Consider the following 26,029-nt stretch of genomic DNA (forward strand, 5'->3'; position numbering starts at 1 on the left):
CAGCAGGTTTTTTTTAATAGTTTTTTCTAACTCCACTGTAATGCTTTCGACGGGGAATTCAAAGTCATCTGCCTTAAAAGAGGGTTAATTAAGTTTTGATGCCTCGATAATGAAACTTTGTGATATTAGATTGTTTGTTCCTCTTTTGGTCTTCTGCACCTTCCCTGAATATCTTCATTTCAAGTGAATTATCTCTACGTGCCGACATCACAACACTTCTTTAATTACTTTGGTTGCTTGATTTTTCTTAAAAACTTAGCCCCCTCTTAAAAAGTCTCATCAACTCTATTTAAATATTTGAGATTTGAGCAGCCAACGTGCAGCGTCAGAGTGTGACTTTGATCTTAGCTGTAAACCACAAACAAAGAGTATTGTTTAGCAGAAAAATGTTATTGGACATTTTGTGTAAAGTCATGGCTGCAAAGGTGATACAATCCTGTGCTTAATGGGTTACACTGCAACATTAGAGGATATTATAAGCACTTAATTGAAAAGTATCTACTTTCGAGCTTGTTGATATCTAATTGATACATTCTCTATCTAATATGCTGTATACAGAAGTGTGTTAAATGATCTTGCATGAGCATTTAATAATTATTTCAACACAGATTTAAACACCATCCGTGATGTCCAACAAGGAGTTATTTTGCATCCCACTGTTATACATTTTAATTAGGTTTTGCTGGACTTTTTTTTTTTTCAAGGTAAACTTCTCAACACACCCCTCAATGAGGAGAAATGAAAAAGTGACATTTAGTTATTGTAACAATGAAGTTGTAAAAATCCCTACACCCTTTGAGGTAAAGTTGTATCTCTACTGCAGCTACTTCCACAGCTTCTAATTTAAATTGATTCTGATTTGCTGTTGCATTGGTAAATCCTTTAAGAGAACAATTATATAATATTTGCTGTTTCTGTCTCTTTTTCCTGACAACATTAAGCCACCCAGTGATCAAAAGAAAGGCCACATAGTCATGTTGGAATGATCATATTATAGCTGTAGCAGAACGTGGGGGCTTTCAATACGCCAAGAAGCTTTCACAGAAATGTTTTTGTCCTTGATTTCTTTACCAACACAATCGTGTTTTGTGAAAACACAATACAGCCTATTCAGTGCATGAATGTTGCTCCATTACGCCACCTCACGTTCTATGTAAAAGGTAAAAACACGCAGTGAGGGCACTGTTGTTCTGCCACTAGTGTGGCAGCAGTAGTAGTCACAGAGCTGAAATGACATCCCTGTAAAAGGGATGGTAGGCATGGTGCAGGACTAGACACCGACGTGTCACACCTCTGTTTCCCGAAAGCCGGGAATGCTATCTACAAACACACACGGGGGCATCATAATGACGCTTGGTTTGGTTTAGTGTAAAAAAGAAATGCTGACCTAATGACAGTTAGCCTCATCAAGGTTCATCCTACTCACAGACACTACACATCACATTAACATGAAATATATAGTCTTGTATTACACATCTGTTACCAAATTACATCTAACACAGAGTTTTATATTATATTAATGCAATTATCAATATTATTACAATAAAACATTACAGACACTGTTTACACTGTGATATGCACCAGTTCGTATTGTATTTTACCTTCTGTTTTTGGGTTGGTTGTATTTTTCTCACTGTAAAGTTACTTGTATTTTTCTTTTACTTTTACTTTTTAGTTGTTGATTATCATGCATCACTTTACCAAGACAAATTCTTTGTGTGTAAAAATTTTCTTGGCAATAAATCCCCATTTTATTCTGTCTCTTTATGGCAATATTCCAGGTCCTCTGTTCATAACTGGCTAATGTGACACACACTGTTGTCTCTGTTTTTTCAGGTCGTTCATTCAAGCCGAGCTGCTGCAAAGCCCAGAAGTCCCTGGAGTTCATCCCAATAAACCTGCACACCCAGAGGATGAGGGTGACGTGCCCCAAAAAAACAGGTATTACACAACTGTCTTAGAGACAAACTTCGAATCACGTACGTTTCACGTACTGACATCAGATTGTCTTCCACTCTCAGTCAACAGCTTGGCTCTATAGAAAGGAGCCCTTTATGTTATGCAAAGCACAGCTTCTGCAACATATGACCTCTATAAGCTGTGGTGGTTGTCGCCAACTGTTGTCCTTCTATGCTTGACTTCTCCATCTGTCAGAGATACTCAGAGGACTCAGACAGGGTGGTTCCAGGTCATCACCCAGGCTGAAAGGTGAGAATTAACTTGGCCTGAGAAAAATAGATAAAACACTAATTAAGCCCTTTGCGTTTTTTGGGGAGTGAAAGACTCGGCTGTCTCATCCAGCTCTCTGGCTGGTGGAGGCTATTAGTGCCTTGAAACTGTCTCAGTGTATTAAAGCAACTAATAATGGCAGAAAGAATTTGTAAAATTAAGTCGTCATACTATCCCACAACGTTTTTGTTCTGACAAGGCACAAAAATTGGGAAAACCATATTGAAACTAGCCTTAGAGAAGTTTGTCAATTGATTGATATGCATGGTTAATTACTCTCTGCGCACAATTTACACCTTAACTCAGTTCCAGACAGCAATGCTTTAGCTGACGTGTGAGCACACACCACTATATGACTCTACGTACTACATACCTGCAGGTTACAGACTTCTCCCACTGGCTTCAAAATGTCTGTTAAGAAATTTGAATAATGTTGAAAAGCCGTGATGCCAAACAGCACAAAAATAGTTGAGTAACAAAACTATTGACTCAATGCATCATATGAATCAAGTCTGTCAGTATGACTGTTATATTAGACCGCATTAATTATCTGGACCTGATAAACTGGCAACAGACTGCATGTTTCAAGTATTAAAAAAGTTACCGTGAAATTTGCTGAACCTGTGTGAATATGGGAAAACACAGCTTTACAACAGACTGAACATGACATCAGTGGTCATCTGATGTGAATCAAACAAAAAACGGCACGTGTTTTCATTTACTTTAACAACATTGTTGAATATGAAATGCCTATTTAATTTTCACATTTTTGCTTGATTTAAAAAAAAAAAGGAAAAACATGTGATAAATGTGATAAATGGCTGCAATCAGTCAGGCCCAGGAAACACTGGAACCTGGTGCTTAATGCAGCTGAGTTTCAGTTTCCAACCACATCAATTGCTCCATTGTTCCATTTGATGTTCTAAAGTGATGCATTTCCTTGCAATCTACTCAACAATGCTGAACCCTGCATTTTTGTCAATTGATCATTCAACAGGTAAAGGAAATCAGGGAAAAATAACATTTTGAGCTTTAAAACATTTGTTATGCAGTTAATGGCTGTCATTTGTCTCTGAAATGACAACTGTAAAAAATATTTCCAGCCTAAAAAGCTCAGCTTGGCAGAGCTGAACTAAAAATCATTGTTCAACATATATTTGGGTCAAGTAAAAGGATGTTTTGTTATTGTTAAAAAGAATTGTTGAATGGGTTAAGTATGAATTATATGCACTCACCCTGCCTGCCACAATCAGTTTCCTCTTAAAGAAAGTGATTGTCCTCTCAGTACTTAAACAGCTTGTTCTGTTGTTGATTTAGTGGGAATAGATGGTGTGAGAGGAAGAGCAGGCAAATCATGCACAAATTGGTTATTGTACTTGATGTCCTGAAACCCGCCATTGTTTTTTTCGCAATACTTCTGCTGTGAGAGAACCAATTAAGGGAACCTGGATATCTGAAACCTCCAGGGGCCAGACGTATGGCAGTCAGGGAAGCCTGTTGGCTGAGCACAGGGGTAATTAATGGTAGAAACAGTGGGTAGTACTAGCAGCAATGCCCCGACGTCAAACCGCTATTGGTCCATTGTGGTGCTGTCATTTACTTTACTCTATAGCAAAACTTGGAACAGTTCTGTCATTAATTTATATTTCCAACAATCTGTTTTCCTACGGTCAGAGCTGTGGACTGCGGCTTTCTCAGGGGTGTTCATTAACTGACCTGGCACGAAACCACACCAAAATATTCACCCTCATAATCCCTCCATCCACCTCCTTTTCCCACCTCCCTGTTTTTCTGATTTAATTGTCAGCTTCATCCATTACTCATTCAAAACGAGTCCTCTTCTAAGCACCTCTGTGGCCGCCTAGCTGTCTGTGAGCTGTTTATTTACTTTTGACGCTGGTGTGCAAATTGAAACGAAGCTCTGTGACATTGGCTGTCCTTCCGGTTTAACATGGGACCAGCCCTACACTAAGACCAAGACATGTCTGGAGAAAGATGACTGATGGTACAGTGATATATAGACATTGATATAATGTCACAGCGCTTTAGATCACATTGGTTTTTTGGGGGGGGGTTTGGTGCAAAAATACTGTTTGTGTGGTTTGTTACCTAATTTATGGAAGGAAACACTTTGCAGGCACACACCACATAACTTTCACATTTTAATATGAACTCAAGCCCTGAAACAGCTGCTTGTATTATTAATCAATTCTGAGCCAATCCTCATGTCAGGTGTCATTTTATTAGTGGCATTTCAATAGATGATTTTTGTAACATTCCAACTTGAAATTAAGTTGGAGTCTATCTCAAATTGAAAAACCCACTTTGACAGGAATAATTAATTTTCTCAAATCACAATTTTCTCACCTAAATGTCCTCATGTGCCTTCAATGGTTCCAAGCTGCTGTATTTATTTTAGATGCTATAAATGCTGTTTTCTCTCTGTACAGATGCGTTCTATGACATCATCACTGTTGGTGCTCCTGCAGCCCACTTCCAGGGCTTTAAGAGTGGTGGTCTGCAGCGTCTACTCAGCAGATACGAAGCAGAGAAAAAGAGGTATGAAGCAACCTTACACCATGAAGTCATGTGCTATAACTGAGCCATTCAATACAGGACACATGCTGAGGAAACAGGCTTGGATTGACAAAAGAATTAAACCTGATCATAATTATTGGTGACACATAAATTTGTCCCTGGCCCAGGGACTTGATTTTCTAAGTAACATGTAGTTACTTACAGCTAAGCCATGCTGAAATTAGACTGGAACTCCAGTGGATCTGACAGCTCACTTTGACTGGAGGCAACAGGCATGATGGAAAAGGTTTGTTGAGTCAGAAGTTCCTCTGCACCTGTTCTTTTCCCTTGCAAGCATTTCTCTCCCTCCTGATGTTGTGTATTAACTTTTCACTGAAGAGCAACATTTTTTGCTGCAACTTCCCAGCTGCAGGAGCTCGCTGTTGAATGCGTAAGGTTTTAAGAATAGGAAACAATTCTCATCTGAGGTAACGACCAGTGACTACATTGATGCTACAAAAATATGTTTAGAGTGCACATGGGCAACAATCCACAACCAATGATTGTGAGATGACTCTACAATAAGCACTCCAGTAATCAATCAATCAATGGCACTCCTAAGTATCTCCAAGAACAGCCCTTATTCTGAAAAAGAAGTGAGCTTAATGTAGAGGCTTTGTTCAGACGAGTGTTTGAACTACAGATATTTTGAGTTATTCCTACTGACACACAGGTAGTCAGTCAGATTGAGTTTTATGTTAGATTGAGTTCAGCCTGTGGCTGCGAAGCAGCTCTCCGCTTGATTGCTTGATGGAGAAAATATGTCCTCTGTGTTTCCTTCTCTGACTAACTCCGCCAGCTCCACAAACACTGAAGGTTAGCTGAATAAAATGAAACAGTGCTGTTGTATTATATATGCAGAGATGCATATGTAGATATATCCACACTTGCACTGACTGAAAGTGCACTCTGGGGCAACATATCCATAGGATTTTCTCAAACCTGTGATCAGCAGTATCCTGTAAATTTTGCTGTCTCTGCCCTTTGGATGCAGGATGGAGCTATATGTCACTGGAGTTCAGTATGTGGTCACTTGAGTTATGCCAGAAGAAATGAAGGGTGATTTTTCCCATAGCTCCCCACAGAGTGCAAAGTCATTACAGACCATGCCAGATCCAATTAGTTACAGAGTTTGCAGCTCAAGAAAGAAGGGGCAGAGGCAAGATGGAAAAGGGGAGAGGAATGGGTATAAAATGGATAAGCTGATGGGAAAATAGTTGCAGGCCTGTGCTGATAATAAAAAATAAAGAAAGGTTTTTTTTACGCTAAAGTGCACAAGTGAATTTGCTGAAGATGGTCAGTTTTATCTGCTACCATGAACAATGATAAGGTTAGCATATTTTCGAGAATCCACTGAAGTGAAATCATTTACTTTGAATGTGAGATTACACTTCAGAAATAATTCTCCGGGGAGATGGAGCTTTTTGTTTCATATTTGACTTAGCTAATGACTCACTATAGCTTAAAATTTCCAATTTTCCGCCTGGCTAACCGACTACGGCCTGCGCTGAGCCTTATACATGTTTGACCTGGAATGTAGTCAATTGTCAGTCAGAAATAGGAATAAACTCAGATTCTCTGATTTCACAGAGCTGTAACCATTATAATGAAGGTGCATGTTTACTTAAAACCAGGGGCATTCATTATTTCATGGATTCATTTGATTTCATTTTGCGTGCAGTGAACATCCGACCAACTAAAAGGACCGGATGAGGCTTTTTTGTGTGTTAATGTGAAGTACTGCAGTTGTGTTCAGGTGAAAGTCCCTTAATTGCACGGTAAGTCAAGCCTATTTCAGGAGAGCAAAGATTCATGTGCACACACACACACACACACTCACACAGACACTCATTGTACTTCTCCCAGTATGCCTCCTCGCCTTTTCAGAAGCAGTCTTTTGTAATCACATTTGATTAAAAAGGGAACAATCGGCAAGATGTGAGACTTGGCTATTGAATGTGATATTAATTCATCAAAGAGGAGATGGAAAAGGATTGAGGACGTAAAAAAAGGAAACCTGAGCACAGAGGTGTTACCAGGAGGGCAATAAAAGAGCTATTTGTCTTTGTTCCCTAGACACTAGCAGAGAGGAAGGGGGTTCTTTCCAGATCCATTAAAAACCTGCATTGGCCAAACTTGGCATTGGTCAGAGTTTGCAATGTAGTTTGTCTCTCAGGATGGGCCAGCAAAGAGTTTAATCAATAGCTACACTTAGTATTCCTCAAGAAACCTTGCACATGTACACACAGGGCAAAAGCATTTATCTTTCATTAATGCATGCAGTCCCACTTAAATGTCTGTTTTAAAAGTCGCTGGATTTTCATCCGTGTTTAATTGAACCCTGTAGACGTAGCTGTGAATTTGCTGAGGTGGTCTAATCTCTCATTAGCAGCCTCTTTTAAATTATTCAAATGATCTGAATAACGATGCAACACAGATTTTATTGAATCTGAAAATCAAGTTTTCTCCTCCTGGACTACTGGTGTGTGTGTGTGTGTGTGTGTGTGTGTGTGTGTGTGTGTGTGTGTGTGTGTGTGTGTGTGTGTGTGTGTGTGTGTGTGTGTGTGTGTGTGTGTGTGTGTGTGTGTGTGTGTGTGTGTGTGTGTGTGTGTGTGTGTGTGCATGTGTTTTATTACATGCATGGGGGACAGAGACATATATATTTTCAAAATGTTACACAGACCCCTTTTGTAAGGTCAGCTGTAGTTAGCTGGGGCAGAAGCTGTGCAGTAGAGCCCCTCTCAACATGTGTCTTTGAATCCTGTTCACCGTAACAGAGAGGAAGAACCGCTGTCATTTCGCCAGGCCTCCTGGTCAAGCAGAAATGCCAAGTGACACATTTCTGGGACACAGCGAGTGGTTGAAACTAGATCGTACACCCTTAATAGAGCCTCTTGGGGCCGATATCCAGATTTAATGTGACTAGCAGCATGTTGTCCAACAAAATAACTTCCTCGCAGGATTACTGTGTAGGTTTGAGGGACAGGACATTGGCAGTGGCTGGGAGTGCATGCTGATGGACAGCAGCTTGTTAGGTCTTTGCCTGCTCTGGAGTCAGCCTGCTCCAGGTTCTGTGGGTGATGGAGAAGGAGGCTGTCAGTAGCCTTGAGGCTTCTCTGGTCACAGATCAGGCTCTGAATGTGTCTGAATCATCGAGGAAAGCTTTGGCTGTCATACTGTAACTGATGTGAGATCAGTGCCCAATGGAGGATTCATCAGATAGGGTTTGGCTGTTAAAAAAAAAAATCTGATTTGAGATGAGATCTTTTATTATGTATCTATAGCAAACAGTATATTTTTACCATGGCCATGTGGCAGTGGCCTGGTATAAGAGCCATGATTGGAGCATGCTGTCTAAATGACAAAGCAGGCTTTGGCAGTCACCTGAAGTGCTGCAGGACTCTCTGCTGACGTAGCTGCATTTTACTCCTGCTAGCTGTCAGCAGCAGGCCACACTCTCTTCATTAATTTTCTTTACACTATTAATTAGCCATCCGCCAGAGATGTTAGCTTAATTAGGCCGCTGGGTCCAGCAGTTTTATCCCACTCATTACTGTTGTAACCAATTCCTATAATCAAGGAAGGAATTCACTCTGGACACGATGCTCTTTTTAGTAACCTGTTAGTAGACCGGAATTTTGTCCTAAACTCAGGGTAGCCTGATAAAGTGTTGTGCCACTGGTGTCTGAGCATATGGAGTGGCCCCTTTTTCCTGGAGATCCAACCCTGTTTGTCAGTGAAAATGGAATTATAAAAAGATGAATGGTGATAATGCCATGAATGAATCAAAGTGCAGGTGCGAAGCGCAGTCAAGTGTGCTGTGCATATTGTGCAGAGGGAGTGGCGGCACACCTTCGGTATTTTAATGACTGGAGGTCCGTGGCGCACCCAGGGTGGTGAGGGGTGGGATTAAAAGGAATCCATTATCATACATTATCAGTGAGTGTGTTGGAGTCTGGCAGCAATTCCTTCTGGAAGAATTGCTTTTCCCACAATGACGTACTGATGTCATCTAATGGAGTCTGAAGGAGCTTCACCTAAGAGGAAACTAATATTCTCTCACAGGAGATGGAGAGTTCCAAGTGCACATATTGTGCGGCCCAAACATGCCTCTGATGATGGATGAAATGTGTTTTTTTCACTGACATTTTTCCACTTTTTGATGTTTATTTTTTAAAGGACAAGTACAGCAGTGCTTAAAAGAATTTTCTATATTTCTGCATAAATATACCTAGACCTAATAGACCTAAAACATCATTTGATTTGTAAACAAGTCCTAAATATAGATAAAGTGAACTCAATGAAACAAATTACATTAAAATATTACTCTTGGCCATTTAGTTACTAGGGAACTTACTAGCAAAACGTATGTGAACCTCTAGGATTAACAGTAATTATGAAGGTAAAATGTTGTGTTTTCAGTCAAAGGGATGACAATCAGGTGTTTTTTTTATTTATACACAGGGATCTATCAAAGTCTGAGCTTCACTACACAGGTTTGTGGAAGTGTATCATGACACTAGGAGATTTCTTAGGACCTCAGAAAAAGACTTGTTGATGCTCATTAGGCTGGAAAAGGTTACAAAACCATCTCTTAAGAGTTTTAACTCCACCAATCCACAGCCAGACAGATTGTGTTCAAAGGAACTGAGGTTAACTTCTAAGCAATTGAAGGCCTCTTTCACATCGGCTAACGTTAATGTTCATAAGTCCACCATCAGGAGAACACTGAACAAAAATGGTGTGTAGTCAGGGTAACCCGGAGTGAAGCCCTCCCAAAAAAAAGAGCATTGTTGCCTGTCTGCAGTTGGCCAAAGATCTCAGGCAAGCCAGAAGGCTGTAGGAAAAATGTTTTGTGAGCAGATGAGAAAAAATATAACTTTTGGGGTCTTTTTGCATCTTCTAAAGAGAAAGGAGTGCAGTTCAGTATAAGAACCGTAACCCATCTGTGAAACATGATGGTGGAGGTATCATGATTTGGACCTGTTTTTTCTGCATCTGGACGATTGTCATTGTTGATGCAACCATCAACTCTGAATTATATCAGCAAATGCTAAAAGACAATGGGCCTCATTCACTAATATGTGCGTAGAAATGTTCTTACGTTGGGCACAAAGTAAGTGCTTACGCAAAATCACCATGGGATTCATGACACATGTGTACCAACCAATTTGGTTCTCACCACTTTGTGTATGTTAGTGAATCAGAATCATTCTAAGTCGCGCTGTGTAATTAGCAGACTGACACGCCCCCTTTTAAGTTCCAATCGCCTCATAACGGACTGTATTTCAAAATAAACCGCAGAATTTACCTATTCTGATGATACCTGTAGTTTCTCTGTTAGACAAAGTATTTTCAGCTAGTCCAGTTTTGAAATCACAGCTGGCCTCTGTATTGTCTCCAACATAGGGCTGATATTATATCCCCCTTCAAATTAAAATAAATTATAATAACAACATATTTATTGGCCTAAACTACAACTTAGGTATTAGCCAATATCACAGGGACTTATGCTAAATGGTTACCCCCAACAATGACTAATATATCTGGTCAAAGTCTGACCTCAGTGTAGTAGAAATTTTGTTGAAGGACCTGAAGTGAGCAGTTCATGTGAGAAAACCCACCAACATCCCAGAGTTTAATCTATTGTGTACAGAAAAATAAGGTTGAATTCCTCCAAGCCGATGTACCGGAAATGTTTAGTTGCAGTTATTGCCACAGAAGGGGTCACAGCAAATACTGAAAGCAAAGGCTACTCATAGATACAGTATGTACTATTATATCATTTTCCCAAATAAATAAAAGAATAAGTATAATATTTTTGTGCTATTTGTAGAATTAGGTTCTCTTTATTTACTTTTAGGACTCGGGTGTAAAAATCCAATAATGTTTTAGGGGATATTTATTTCGAAAAAGTCTAAAGGGTTCATAAATTTTCAGGCACCACTGTAGCATGAAATGATACCACATACCACAATTTAAGCTAATTTACAATGCTCGTCTTTAGACGTGTCTTTACTGACAACTTAACAAAAAAGTACATAAGAAACAGGACAAAACACAACACCTGAAACTTGAGCAGTGAATTCCCATTAAAGTTTGTGACAAATTATTGGGGAGCAGAAAGAAGTAGCAGGGAGCCAAAACCAGCAAGTGGGGTGGTGGGGAGCAACATTTGTGTTGTTGTGTGTGAGAAACTTGAGCGAGAGTAGGCACATTGTCATGTTGGAGAACTAAAGTGCCATTGTGCGACAGTTCAGGTTATTTGCACTGAATGTTTTCTCTCAGATGCCTCAGAACGTCACAGTAGAACTTTGTGTTAACAGTCTGACCCTGGGGGCCAATTTAGGGTGCACAACCTCCCAAAGTCAAAGAAAAATGACCTGGTTGGCCGCCTGACCTGATGCACCTTTTCCAGTTATGGACAGTGATGTTCCGCCCCTCAGGCTCAAAACACCTCTCCATGCTTCGAGGAATCCCTGGATATGAATTATTCAGCGGCATCCAATGCTTCCTTTTATGATACACAAATGTATTTGGATTTCAAATGAATGCACCTGGTTATCTTACATGCACCAGTAATGTCACTGCTGCCAAATAAGAAACAAAACAGTTTTCTGTGCAGGCTGTGAAAACTGCAAAGTGTTGTAATGAAGCTGAACTACAATAATTGTTGAGTTTTATAACAAATTCTATTTTCCAGTCTCACCACTATATATTTTTTCCAGCACAGTTATATGACCAGTTGTGATTCTGCTCAACCATATCCTGCTCTTCTTCACAGCTTCAAAGTACACCATTGCTATGTGTGTCTTGATGAGGATGGCCTGGTCTCCTCTGTGCACTGTACTGTATAAACTGGGAAGCAGGGCAGATCTGGCACATGTAATTGGAAGTTTGACAAAGTGTGTCACGCAGAGTAAAGACCTTAGATGACACCTTCGCATGGATTTATAGGGAGTTAATGAAGGAAAAGCAAAGCATGTCATGCATTAGGTATGCTCATAAAAATAAAATCCAAGAATTTTGCACCACACTCAAAGTATAAGTATTTTTCTGTGCGATTGGATGTGTGTACGATTTTTTTACTGACTTAGAAATCGACAAGCACAACAGAGGGTTTGTGTGATTTTAAAGAATTCTGTAAAAAAAAAAAAAAAAAAAAAAAAAAAAAAATCCCCTCAGGGATTAATAAAGTAAATACATACTTACATACATACATAAAGTATTCACCAATTTAAGTGTTGAAAGGTTTAGGGTTATTGAATCCCGGGTGCACTGATGACTCCGTGCCAGCAGGTGACTGTGTGTGGATGTGTTTATGTTTGTCACTATTAAGAGATAATGAGTACACTATATAGGTTATGTGTGTTGCTATGGAGTCTGCACAAATTAGTTTATTTCATCTACTGTAGCTTCAAGTTGGGTTCCTCAACTGTGATATAGTTTGTAGGCTCATTAAAAAAGTACTTTTTTATGGTACCGTAGCTCGGCATTTAGGGTGCGAAACATGAAAAACCCATTCACTTGAAATGTTCTGTGCAGTATACATGAAAATATAAACTAATGAGTCTCTCAGGTCTGTATACATACACATTAATATTCAGGAAAAGCACGCAGACTTACAACCTGACAAGTCCTGGACAAATGGCTCATTTTCATATTATAAATTTCAATTAACACATTTACATTCTTATACTGTATACAGAGGCTTTTTTCTGGTTTAAAAAGCATGTCAAAATAAAAGAATGAGAAATGTATGCAGATTTCAACATTTCAATTACTGTATATAGGTCTACTTTTACACAAACCATAAATAATGTGTTTTTATGGAGGCTCCTTTAAGTAAAACTAAGAAGGAGATTGTTAAAAGTTTAGGTGTGCCAAGAGTCAGCTTGAGTCTAAATTCCACCGATGTTTAACTTAAACAGATGGGAGGATTATCTTTTCTGGCAATCCAACGCAAAGACAAACTATGGCCTCAAATGTTACACCAGGTTTCAATCACCACTCCTCTATCACATCCTCATCAAAGGACAAATAATTGAAGCTTTGCAGGTGTAGTACCAGATTATTTTGTGCATTTTTATGTCCACCTTTTGCTTTCTTGCCATCTTTAAAAAAAAGTTTAAAAGAAAAAAGAGCAACACAACACTCCCAAAGTATGTCCGGGAGAAAAACATACCCACGGCTTGAAATGACAGTCAAATCCTCGTTTGCATCCCCTTTGGCCTCTCATCAAGTTTGCATTCGCAGATTTATGCTGTTATACATGCGCATGGTTTGCCACCTTGGTAGACCCGTTTGGACTGACAACAATGCTGATGAGACAATTAAAGTTCCTTGCCTTAGCCAGCCTTAGAGGGGATCAATTCTGTCCTCGAGCATCAGGTGGCATGTCCCAACATTCATTATTGCCTGCATAGGCTCCCTAATGGGATTGGATTTGTACTTATGAGTCAACAGGGCTGTTATTGAATCTCAGCCTCTGGAGCAATTGTCTTCCTCCAACAACTTTCTCCTTTGCCTCATTTCTGGAGTATCTCTATTGTTGCGGTCCTGTAGGATTTTTTTTTTCTCTCTCTTTAGTTCTGCATAATGTAATAAGACTAATGTAAGCTCACAGGGGATGAAAGGGTTTTACAGACTTTACTTTGTTGCAGTAGATTATTCCATTCTGGAATTCTCTGTGGTGGAAATCGTAGCATTTGAAGGTATGGTTGTGAGAGAGGGGGTAACAGAAGTCTGCAAGTAGAAATGGTGACACTGTGCGGTTGAGGACTTCACACTGTTTGCCCTGTGTCCCCCTCTCACTTAGTGATTCCTTTGATTAGCTTTGAGCTTGTGGGTGGTAGTCCTCCAGGGGGCTCATTAGCTGTAATGACAAAGCCAAGATTTTAAAGTTAGCCAGTCAAAGACATAGTTAGTGGTTTGTATCTACCACTATGCTTAATTTCTTAAGGCCCTCAGATTTCCACACTTATTGATACATCAGGTAGTGCTGTTCCACACAGGGCGACTTCTAATGAAGCACTTTTCTTTCCCTCGCTGCAAAATATTAGGAGCACTGCAGAAAATACTGTATTATGCCAGTTCTTTGTCTCGCTCTCTCTCTCTCTCTTTCTCTCTTTCTCTCTTTCTCTCTCTCGTGTCAATTATGCCTAAGGATCTGGCTCTGGGGTCTGGCCTACATAGAGGTTTGCAGAGCTGACTCCAAACTAGCTGGGAGGGTTGCAAATGACTGCCTTGCTCCACGCTACATCTGATGGCAGGAAGTCAGCAGAAACTCATTGAAAGTCACTGGAACTTTACCCGAGGAGAATGTTTGATTGGAGTGATTTGCCCTGAATCTAGTAACTGACAAAAGGTGTTTTTGTCTGCTATTAAATAGCTCCCTTGAAATGAAGAATGGATTAATTATTCATGTAACGAAAATGGGTTGACATTGGACTGCAGGTCCAATTTGACAGTTCAAGCTGAGTGCCTGCAAAGCCTTGCTTGTGCGGCAGCAAATAATAGAATAAACTCAGAAAATTAGTGCACCATAACGTAATGTTTGTATTTAACAAAATTAGACCTTACTAACCCCACACACATTTTTGATCAAAGTTACAATCAAGCTTCTCTATTATTTGGTGAAAATAAGACTATCCAACTTAATTAATTGTATCAATGTAGTCAGGGACTGAAACCTGTGATGCAAGATAGATACAATTAGGTGGAACTGCTTACAGTATATCACAATGTAACTGTATGCAGTCTATCACATACAGTAGCACTATTTTGAACAACAGCAGAATCTTTATTTCAGTATCTGAAAAGATAGTTGTCCATGGTTAGGAATCCAGTCAAAGATATGTAAATCATCTCACAGCTGGTCCATCCTGTTTTGTTACTGTTTATTTACCAGAAGGACCAGGTCAAACAATGCTGGTCGCAATGTAACTTATAGCTTGTTTGATATCAAATGTTGATCCGTCCTACTCTGAGAGTTTTTGGCAAAATGTCAAGTAGTCACTAAGAAAACCAACAGCACAGCTCTAAACAAACATGGGATGAGCTTCTGTCCAGTCTGGCTGCAGTATCATTACAAACAAGTTCTTTTTTCTCATTAGGTATGATTATTCTGCAGGTGGGGCAGAAAACTGCTTGTTTATGTTTGAAAAGAGCTTCAGCAGCGGTATACTTCCTGATTTCGGGACAGCTTGCTTTCACACCTTATCCGAGTCCATTTGGATGAAACAGTCTGTGGATTGTAGCACCGTGCTTTGGTACGTCACACAACATTCGCACCGACCAAATGTACCAGATCTTGAGTTCAAAAGAACTCAGGTGTGGCACAGAGTACTGCAGTTAAAGGCACCCTACATTAAATCTGGGTCACTTTCTCATATGAATTCTCCCAACTGTGATTTGCTGTTCCCAGTCCATTACCGTGCAACAACCATGTTTCTATAAAATCTGAATTGACATGTTTTTTCTTCCTCTACCACAGCTTCAGCACTGCCTACCAGTGTATCTACTACTCTCCAGAGCACACAGCCAAAGCTCAGGAGGTGCTCAGCACCATGAGCCTCCTCCAGCCCCTCATCACAAGCTTAGCGGACCAGCTCCTCCAGGCTGCCCATGAGCACTCGTCACCTGGACTGAGAGATGCACTCAAAAACCTTTCTGACAAGGTGAGGCAGCACTTGAACCTTTCATCTACCTTCACTTCCATCTCAGCTATCCCTTTATTCCTTTTTGCCTCCAGCTGCTGCACACAAAGCCTGGATATATCATCAAAGATTGTCAGGTTATACCTCTGTCACACAAGTCGGTTTCTTCCGTGGGTCCCCACAGCACAGGGACACATACAACAGCGGAAGTACTGACAAATGTGTTTATATTCACAACACAACAATCTCTCAGTCCTGCATGCTCTCCTGCTGTGCCTCCGAGCACACGGTCCGCAATCAGTTCTGCAGCCGTACTGCGTGCTACTGCAGGTATATGTGGAGAGAGAGACAATTAGTAATACAAAGCACCTGTGCTAATTAACTCTCTCCTTGGCACCGTTCCCTGAACCACTTCCACAATCGGTCCCTCCTGCAGCTGACCACCAACCATGCCCTACTACCACATAGTAGGGAAGAGAAAGAAGTTAGGTGTGTGGAGGAGTGGCTCCCCACAGAGAGCCTGTTTCACCCCCTCAAACGTCAACTGGCACTGCTCCGTCCACTGCACCGCATCTGAGGCACCTTTTCGGGTCAGGTCGGTCAAGGGACTGGTCAGATCAGCAATCGGGATGAAGCGCCGGTAATAACCTGCTAGCCCCAAAAACCTCCTCATCTCTTTTTTGGTCTTGGGCCGCGGACAGGCTGCGACAGCAATACTCTTGTCTGCTTGAGGGCACACCTGCCCGCTGCCCAAGTGGTACCCCAGATACCGTACCTCCCTCCGTCCAACTGCACACTTCCTTGGGTTGCCAGTGAGCCCAGCCTCCCTCAGGGACTCCAGCATCGCGCCCACCTGCTGCACATGCTCTGTCCAGGTGTTGCTGTGGATGATAACATCCTTCAGGTAGGAGGCAGCATATGCAGTGTGCGGATGCAGCACCCGGTCCATGAGCCATTGGAAAGTGGCTGATGCACCAAACAACCCAAAGGGAAGTGCAGTGAATTGGTACAACCCATACGGAGTGGAGAAGGCCATTTTTCCTTGGACTCTGGAGACAGGGCAATCTGCCAGTAGGCCTTGGTCAAATCCAGCGTCGTAAAAAAGCGTGCAGTGCCCAGTCGGTCCGGGAGTTTGTCGACCTGGGGCATTGGGTAAGCATCAAACTGTGAGACATCATTCACCCTGCGACGGTCCACACAGAACCGTATAGATCCATCCTTCTTGACAACAAGAACAATGGGGCTACACCAGGCACTGCTGGACTCTTCTATTACTCCCCTCTATAGCATAACAGCCAATTCTCTCTTAACAACTTTTCTTTTGTGTTCAGGTAACCCGTAGGGTCGTGACCGCACAGTCACGCCAGAAGGAGTCTCAATTTGATGCACTATGAGGTTCGTGCGTCCTGGCAGGAGGGAGAACACATCAGCAAATTGCTTCTGTAACAGGGCAATGTCTGCTCTTTTGGCCAGGGAGAGATGGTCTTCACAAGGAAGCCAGGCAGGATTGGTGAAATTTCGAACCTCAGTCCCCAACTCCTCTGTCTCAGATACTGCGGACACCAGAGAAACAGACTCTGCTCTCTCCATGCTTTCAGGAGGTTGAGGTGGCAGATCTGTGTAGCCCTGCCCCTGTCAGAATGCACCACCTCATAGTCGACGTCCCCCACTCCCTGTTTGACCACAAAGGGCTCTTGTCACTTGGCGAGGAGTTTAGAGCTGGAAGAAGGAAGCAATGAAAGTACTTTTTCTCCCAGTGTGAATTACCTCAGCCTGGCCCCTCTGTTGTACATTCTCTCGTGACATCCGTCCCAGTGAGTGGAGTTTTGCTCGCAGGTCCAGGACGTATTGAATTTCATTTTTACTGGGGCTCAGACCTTCCTCACAGTTTTCTTTAAGCAGGTCAAGCACTACACATGGTTTCCTGCCAAACAGCAGCTCAAAGGGAGAAAATCCCGTGGAGGCCTGGGCAACCTGCCGCACTGCAAACAACAGAGGATCAAGCCATTTATCCCAATTGCGTTAATCGTAGTGAATAAACTTACGGATCATGGACTTTAAAGTCTTATTCAGACCCTCCACAAAACCGTCGGTCTGCGGGTGATACACACTGGTCCGAATAGACTTAACGCCCAGTAATCCGTAAAGTTCCCTCAGTGTTCGTGACATGAACTGGGTGTCCTGGTCGATCAGAATCTCTTTCGGGATCCCGACTTGAGAGATGACCTTAAACAGAGCCTGCATAACATTCTTTGCAGAAATACTGTGCAATGGCACTGTCTCGAGATATCGTGTTGCGTAATCCACCAGAACTAACACAAATGCATGCACTTCGGTGAAATGGTCCAATGAGGTCCATGGCAATGATACATTTTTATCGCTTGGTCAAAGAGGAAGCATAGAGTATCATCACGAGACTGCTCAAGTGCAAAATCTTCCCGAGTGTAATTCGGGAACCAGCAGGTTCCCCCTCCCCGTCTGCAGTGTCAGACAACCTCGTGTCACCGCTGAGCACAGCACACATGTCGCATGAACCTTTCTGTCGTGAACGCACCCCCGCAAACTCCCCCACTAACTTATGAAACCCAGGCCAATCAGTTCCCAAAATTACAGGGTGCGTAAGGCAGGAACTAACAACAACCTTTACACTACTAATTTCCACGGATACAATGGGATAATTGTGAACATCCCCATGCACACACCTGACTTTAAGCCACAATGCTTCCACCAATGCCCCGGACTGAACCAGGCTCTGGTGAATCATAGACTGTGTACAGCCAGAGTCCACCATCACATCATGTACAAGCCCCTGGATCCTTACCCCATCGTTACTCCATGAGCGGACACTCCTCCCGGAAGTGCCCGGGCTGCCCACACCTCTAACATTCCTGCCCTGATGTCTGAGTGGCCCCCTGTAGGTTGGGAAGGGTGCCTGTTGCTGCTGGGACCTGTGGATTCGAGAACTGAGGGAGAGGGTGAGACCGCGGAGATGGTAGGGGCCCAGCCAGGAGCTGTTGCTGGAACCTCCTCCAAGGGCACCCACTGGCTCAAGCTCAGCTGACTCCCACCATCTTCCTGACTACTGGGGTGGACAGAGAGGTGGTCCTCAGCCAAAGTGATGGTGGGCTCCAGCAACGTAGGATGGTGGCAGCGGACCCAATCAGACGTTTTGACTGGCAGACCCTCCACAAACTGCTTAAGAAATACCTTCTCCAGCAAGGCCTGCTCCCCACCGAGCTCCCCGGTTGTAGCCTCCTAGTTGCAGCATCCCTGAACTGCTTGGCATAAGTGAGGCCCGGTCCTTGGGCCCCAGCCTGGTTTCACACAACCTCTGATCCTCCAGTGAGAGGCCCAGCCACTCCAGCATGGCTTTCTTTACGTCGGCGTAGACATGCCAGCTGCTCGAGGACCCGAGCCTGCCTCTCCGCCTGGGCCTGGAGCACCCCCAGGAACTGCCTGTTGGATTCGGCGTGATCCCACTGCATGGCCGCAACCTCGCCCAGCATCTGCTCTGCAACACCAGGTGTGAGAGACCGGCGTGCCACTGCTGGTATATGTGGAGAGAGAGCCAATCAGTAATACAATCAGTAATACATACACCTGTGCTAATTAACTCTCTCCCTGGCACCATTCCCTGAACCACTCCCCCAATCAGTCCCTCCTGCAGCTAACCCACAACTGTGCCCCACTACCACAACCTCAAACAGCGGAGCCCTTTTGATTGATATTTAACTGAGACATTAAGTTTATTTAAAATGTAATCATTTACTTCCTCCTTTCAAGCTTGTAACCAATCGGAGGACTCTTCAGGTGGCTATAATAACTGCAACGCTCTAAATATTTACCCTCTCAGAGGACTTGACACAAGTAAGAGTGACTCTGTACCAGCTCTTGCAATATCTGTCTGCTGGTTTGCTCACTGCTAACAAAAGCTACAACGCTGAGAAATTCTCAAAATAACTTGAAGTCCAGCCGTGGCTTTAACACAGTGGCACACACACATGCACACCCCAAACAGATAACCTCAGGAAGAATCCATAACTCATCATAAAAACGCCAAACTAACAAAAGTGAGTAGCAGCATGGAGGTTTATGGAGTTGAGGCGTTTTTATCAGTATAATTAATGAATTACATCTGGTGCTGTCAGATTGCAATCTGTTGTGGGAGAGATTGTTTTTGCCACAGTGGAATAGAGCCCAATCAGCTTGCTTAATTGGTACATTCGCTCTGTCACCACTTCCTCTCATCCTTGATTAGACACGCTCACATTGGCCAAGTAAACCGCTGGCCTGGTCAACACAAGCAGGGTTGCTCTCTGATTAAAATCTCAAGCTGTGTGTGTGTGTGTGTGTGTGTGTGTGTGTGTGTGTGTGTGTGTGTGTGTGTGTGTGTGTGTGTGTGTGTGTGTGTGTGTGTGTGTGTGTACGTGAGTACGTGAGTATGTGAGTGAAGCTGAGGGTGAATGAGGTGTGAAAGTGTATCTGTATGTTTAAAAGCTGATTATCTAGTGACATTATTCTCTTCAAATCCCACAGTCTCCAATCATGAACATCACACAATTCATATGAATTTTTGCTCCTTTTTTGTACAGACACGTGCAGATACCAATTTGTTTGCAAGCACACACAGACTTGTGCTTTCTCATTTACACATGTACACACCTGTCCAAACACATTGTCAGCTAGAATTAGATAAAACACAACTACAATTTTATGACTAAAAGCTTAAAGGAAAGTTTTGGAAAGTTGTTTTCATATTGTTTTGTTTTTTTGCCGAGAAAAAGATAAGAAGATCAATTCCTCTGTCATGTCAGTGCGTTAAATATGAAGCTGCAGCCAGGATGGTTAGCTGTTCGTTACCTCTCACAGCTGTGGCTCGCTTGCGCGTGTATGTCCAGCAGCATGTCTTCAGTGGCACTGCTACTGCCAGAAGTGATGAGTTGTAACCGAAAAGCAGTCACAGGATTTTTGTTTACCCTAGTTCAGAGCGAGACACAGACAACGACACATAGTAGAGATAGAGAGGAGAGAGCAACGGGAAAACATTGCCCTTCACCTGTTAAATTATCATCATGATATGATTAGATTTATGTTCCGATTATAAAGTACACATGATCACAGATCATTTCTCTAGTTTTGTAATTTATCCTCTTCCTTTGTTGCCTTGGATATTTTTGTTTGTGAGTATTTTTCTTTGATCACCTTTTACATGTTATAAGCAGACTATAGTTGCTGCAAATTAGGTGTATCAGTTATTCATTTATAACTAGCCTTGTTGTAAATTGGTAATTAGCACTAATTGCCCTGTGACTCATAATCCTCATCATCAAGTGATGTCTAGTGTTTTCTGTATTTGCATCTCGTTATTTGTGTAAATGCTATGTAAGTGTCAAATTGATGAAGATGTTTTTTTTTTTGCTTGTGTTTTATCTGTTTCCATATGTTTTCTCAGATTGCAGTGTGATAAGCTCTCAGACCTCTCGTAATCATTAGCAACTCTTTGATGTTTAAAATCAACAAATGAAATGACATTTCAATTAATAATGAAAAAATTATTACATGCAGCTGTGCCACACAAAACATCCTCTAACCTTAGGCTTTTAAATTGTAAAAATCCAGTCAAAAGTAAAGATATACAGATATTTTCTATCCATTAAAATTACATGTGAATATATTTGAAAGCATTTGTCAAACTGTGTCTGAAGCGAGTGTGAAGGTCCTTGAATAACAACAGTAAGTCACATCTGAACAGAATTTTGGAAATTGGAGGTACCTCCAGAGAAAATTGGGATTATAAGATTTTTATTTTTTTCAAAGCTCTGCCTCTAACTTTGTCCATCTCCGGTCAGACTGTTTCCAGGCTTGTTTCAGTGTTTCACTCCAATACTTCTGCTGGGCATGTTCTGATTAGCTTTTGGACATGGCAGATATGCTGTTACTTTTCCATACATGATGATGATGATGGTAATAATAATTTCACTCTGATGATAATCAGAGTAAAAAAGCCATTGCATCTCCCCTCCCTCCAGCTGTGTCCTTGGACAAGTTATACAACGGTTACCTGGAGAGGGTAGCGGGTTTGATCGTCTACGTGTGATTTTGTTAAATTATACTGTGTATAGGGGTCATAAAGGCAATAATAAGTGAGAGTTTTCACCGACAAGTGTTGTTGGAGTCTGACCAGCTCTATTCACTCAGCCTCTCAAGTGAAGTCTCAGACTAAGTTCTATTTTTAACACAGCCCAAATCTGCTCATCCTTCAAGCTAAAACCATTTGAAATCATTTGGGGTGAATAGAGTCCCACACTTTTCTTCTTTTTTAGATCAAATGTGTGTGTGCACAGAAGCATTTTGAGAGTTGCACTCCTGCTCAATCAAGATCACATCAGCATCTATTTTGAAGAAACACAAGTAACAGAATTTCTCCCTGGGGAGTTGAAGTATTTTAGATCTTTTGAAGCAGACAAGTGTTGAAGAGTTACACTGAGGAGTGGTTTTGGCATGTGTAGGAGCAAAGTTGTTTTGGGTATTACTTGGTAAGAAAATAAAGCTGCAATTCTTTTCTCCTTTGTGGAAAGGAGTGCACCTCTGACATTTTACCTTGAACTGATCGTAGTGGGCACAAACTCAGTTTTCAGAACTATTTTCTAGGAATGTGACTCAGTGATTGCTCAGTTGATTATTGATTCGTAATGTAATCACTTCTTGACCACAGTCAAATGAGTTCTCTGACCTTGTGGTTAAGAAATGCAAATATAGCCAAGATTGTTTCAAATAAAGTATGTGGTTTCATTCACGCATGTCAGGAAGTGAATAATACATTGTTTCCAAGATTGCAAATTAACACTGAGGTCAGATAAGCAGAGTTCAATTTGAATTTACATTTTGAATCTCCAGTTCCTGCTAAATGTTTTGGTTAGTGAATCAAGCACGGCTCATTGTTTTTGTCATTTGGACAGCTCTTAAATTATGTTTATTTCTTTGTTTAAGTTTGAGTGCACAGAACAGCTTTCTAGCAGGACAGCCTGTTCTCATAATTACACAAGTCTTCTTTTTCACAGATTTCCATCATTGATTTACAGTGATGGAGCTTATTTGGATCCATGCAAGCCAATTAAAATGGGTATGAATTAAACACAATGGTGCTTTAAATGTAGTCCTTGTTTGCTTTCTCTGCTCAAACATGAATCAAATGGCCTCATTCACTTTGGATAACAGTCTTCATATTTATTTAAATTAAGAGCAGAACAGTCAAACCAGGCTCAAATGGATTTTTTTTTTATTTTCTTATAATCACTATTAAATGACGGAAACAATCTATGAGCTGCATCAAAAGAGGGACACTGTTCACTCTTCAAGTCTACAGTTGTATTTTTTCACTTTTGTGAAAAGTGGCCAAAGTAATAGAGCTAACGGGTCAGTTTAATGAGGAAGGATCAGAATATAGTGTACAGCAGTACAACCCATTGACAGCTTAGGACAGGAGACGGGTCATAACCCCCTAGTGTTTATTCAGTTTGTGTTAGTGGAGCCAAATAAGCAGGTTGATGACAGTAGAGGTGTTCAGTATTTGTACGAGGGTGGATCAGAAAGTTCTGAGACTGTTTACATGACATGCATGAAGCACAGAGAAGCTATAACCTTCTGGAGTAATTCCCCTGAGTTTCACTGGTTGATTAAAATCAGCACCTGAATTAGACGTGCTTTTGTGAGCAGTGGTCCTTGTGATTGTAGAAAAAGCATGAACTGCATCCTCAGTGACTCTGAATCTTTCAGCAGAACTGAACAAAACAATTTGATCAACACAGGGATCTCAGTTTCATCTCCCAAAACATCTTGATGTCCCTAATTGGTTTGAGAAACACGGGAAGAAAGGTCATTGGTAAAATATGGTGATATTGCAAATATAGGAGGCATTGACTGCACAGACAAATGGAAGTGACAGAAGATTAGAGCATAAAGTGACCCAAAGAGGAATAAATGCTCAGATTGAGAAGGCCTTTTTCCTGTTATATTGGATAGTTGGATGAATAATGGATCATCACATAAATGACACAGTCAGAGAATTGAAAACGACTCTTGTTAAAATGCTGACCGGTCATTTCCACATGCAGCCTGTTACACAAGGTCACACACTGACATTGTTTCATTTTAAAGAGGTCATAAACAAAAAAAAGTTCAGAAACGGTTCATTCTGACATCCACACAAAGCGTTTCTGGTTCTGGGACAGGACTGGCCTCGGGATCTTTTCCACAGTTATCTACTTCTTTGCTGACAAAGCAGTCTACACAATTTCTGGCAGTCTCAGTAAGCTCACTGTTCAGTCCCCTTTCAGAGTGGTAGGGGCAGGAAGGAGATGTTTGTGTGGCAAATATATGTATATCATGACCTTGCAGGTTTCTTTCCATGGAGGACGAGGCTTATGTGTTTTGTTAGACTGCATTTTCTGTGGTAATAGAATTGCTTATTGCAGTGTTAACTCAATTACTCTTGAGAGCCCTTATCATTTTTTTATGCAGTGGCGAAAGCGAGAGCGAGGCGCCTTGGTACCGGGATCATCATCAACTTACAGTAGCTAGTGAATTTCAGATCAAAGGAGTTGTGCTCCTCAGAGAAGCAGGCTGGAGGAGGAGTAATTGAATTGTTTGTTGTTTGTCACTGTTCTTTTTTTGTTTTTTTTGTTCACCGGCTGTGCTGTGGTAATGGAGAGCAGCTTCTTTGTGGTGAAGGAGATTGTTCATTTTCCTTGTTTCTTTTTACTTCCTCTGCAAATAATTACCTGCCTCCAAGTTCACTTCCACCTGTATTTTCCTCAACCCGCTGTCCCTCGACAATGTGACAGTCTCTCTGTCGCACTCACATTCTCTGTCTCTTTTGCTTTTTCAGCACTTACATTTTTATTTGTTGCACTGTCCCCCGGTAACTTTCAGTGTCTAATCTCTTTTTCTCTTCTTTGCAATAGACAGAACAATTTGTTCACACACTTAAGGATGAATTGGTGAAGAGTGCACTGCTAGCTCTGCACGCAGCGCGGCCGGGATACGTTTCCAAGAACCAGAAGCAAACCGCGGTCCAAGGTCAACATCAAGGCCACATCAGTCAGGGCAGTGACCAGAATCAGAGCCCAGTGCAGGGACTTCCAGGCCACAGTCCGGCCACATCAATCACAGAGGGCACGGCAGTGTGTAATAATGTGGAAGCATCACAAACCATGACCCGAGGGGAAGGTGGGCCTCTAAAGCACCAAGACTCCATCCCGCACCATAAAGAGTATGACGAGGAGGAATGGGTTAGTATGTGAACATAATGTTATTTTTATGGCTGTTCCTCACAGGAGAGCATACACACCGCAGGGAAATAAACTATTACGGCATTACAGATGCACCTTTGTTATGGGAAATAATTTCAATTACTCACAAAATTATATTGCATACCAAACATTACTCTTTCTTTTTAGTGGATTTTTCAACAAAAGGTGTTTAAATATTTCATCCTGACATAGATTCTGTGGTATCCCTGTCAGTGAATCGAAGCCATCCTGCGTCTTTTCATTGAAGTGTGTACGACTGTTTGTTTGTTTGTGTGTGTGAGGACGGCATCTGCCACACTATGACAGCAGGGGTTCACCATGATTTCTGCATACCAAAGCCTAATTATCCCTCAAAATATTCCCACCATTGTAACATGTTCAGACCATATGTTTGAAGAAGCAAAGAGCAAATTACACACCGCCCCTTAAACACACACGCACAGAAATAAATGCCTGTTCTCCAGTGAACAGTTGCAGTGCAGGAAAAGAAAGAGAAATCTGGGAACAATAGAAAAACTTTGAGAGTCATCTCAGAATATCTACACAGCAATTTCCGTTTGGCCTTTTGGACACAACGGCAGTTTCTGCTGGAAAGGGAAATACCTTTTTTCTTTGTTATATGTTTTTTACACACATTTTGTTTCCTTCTATCTCTAACAGTGTCAGGGAGACACAGATATATTAAGTGTGGCTAATCTGACTAACCACATTGTTTGGGGGGGGCTTTTTTAGGACAGGGTGTGGGCGAACGTGGCTAAATGTCTCAACTGTGTAATCGCCATGGTGGATAAACTGCAGGAAGAAGACAACAGCAAGCAGGAGCCGGTCCCTGATCAGCAGCTCGCTGATGTCATCACCTCACACAATCCTGGTAAATGACTTATTCATGTTTCTTTAGCTCAATGTTTGGTAAAGTGTTAAAGCCAGATTGTTTTTGTGTCAGTGAAAAATAAAACTTTGTTTGGCAATATAGATATTGATTTTATATATATAGCCATTGTAGCCCAGCAAATGATGATTTTTGTGGTCTATATTTTATTTTCACCATGCATCCATATTTTCAATGGTAATCCCGTGTGTTACTGGGAAGAAATATATAATTTATTATATGATTTAATTTCTAAGGTACTTTTCTAATCATAATCAAAACATATAGAGTGTATATGTATATATAAAGAGTATATCCATTTAAAAACCTACAAACATACATTTGTGTAGATATTTGCCCAAAAATATACAATACATACATACATT

General features: G+C 41.5%; 1 protein-coding gene across 5 annotated transcripts in view; it reads left to right on the forward strand.

The window, feature by feature from the left end:
* Positions 1-26,029, forward strand: part of inpp4b (inositol polyphosphate-4-phosphatase type II B) — a 138,484-nt gene that overhangs the window by 95,979 nt on the left and 16,476 nt on the right. For 3 of the 5 annotated variants that reach the window (XM_069689283.1, XM_069689284.1, XM_069689286.1), the window contains 6 exons: positions 1,837-1,941; positions 2,155-2,208; positions 4,680-4,788; positions 15,302-15,485; positions 24,428-24,754; positions 25,508-25,646. In XM_069689283.1, the coding sequence (XP_069545384.1) occupies positions 1,837-1,941; positions 2,155-2,208; positions 4,680-4,788; positions 15,302-15,485; positions 24,428-24,754; positions 25,508-25,646 (918 nt within the window). The remainder of the gene's footprint in view (positions 1-1,836; positions 1,942-2,154; positions 2,209-4,679; positions 4,789-15,301; positions 15,486-24,427; positions 24,755-25,507; positions 25,647-26,029) is intronic. The other 2 variants (XM_069689285.1, XM_069689287.1) reach the window with 1 other exon arrangement.

This window comes from Brachyistius frenatus, unplaced genomic scaffold, assembly GCF_029030835.1.
Source record: "Brachyistius frenatus isolate BFR_SWC_R1_liver_20210118 unplaced genomic scaffold, ASM2903083v1 Contig_7, whole genome shotgun sequence".
In the NCBI taxonomy this organism is placed as follows: domain Eukaryota; kingdom Metazoa; phylum Chordata; class Actinopteri; family Embiotocidae; genus Brachyistius; species Brachyistius frenatus.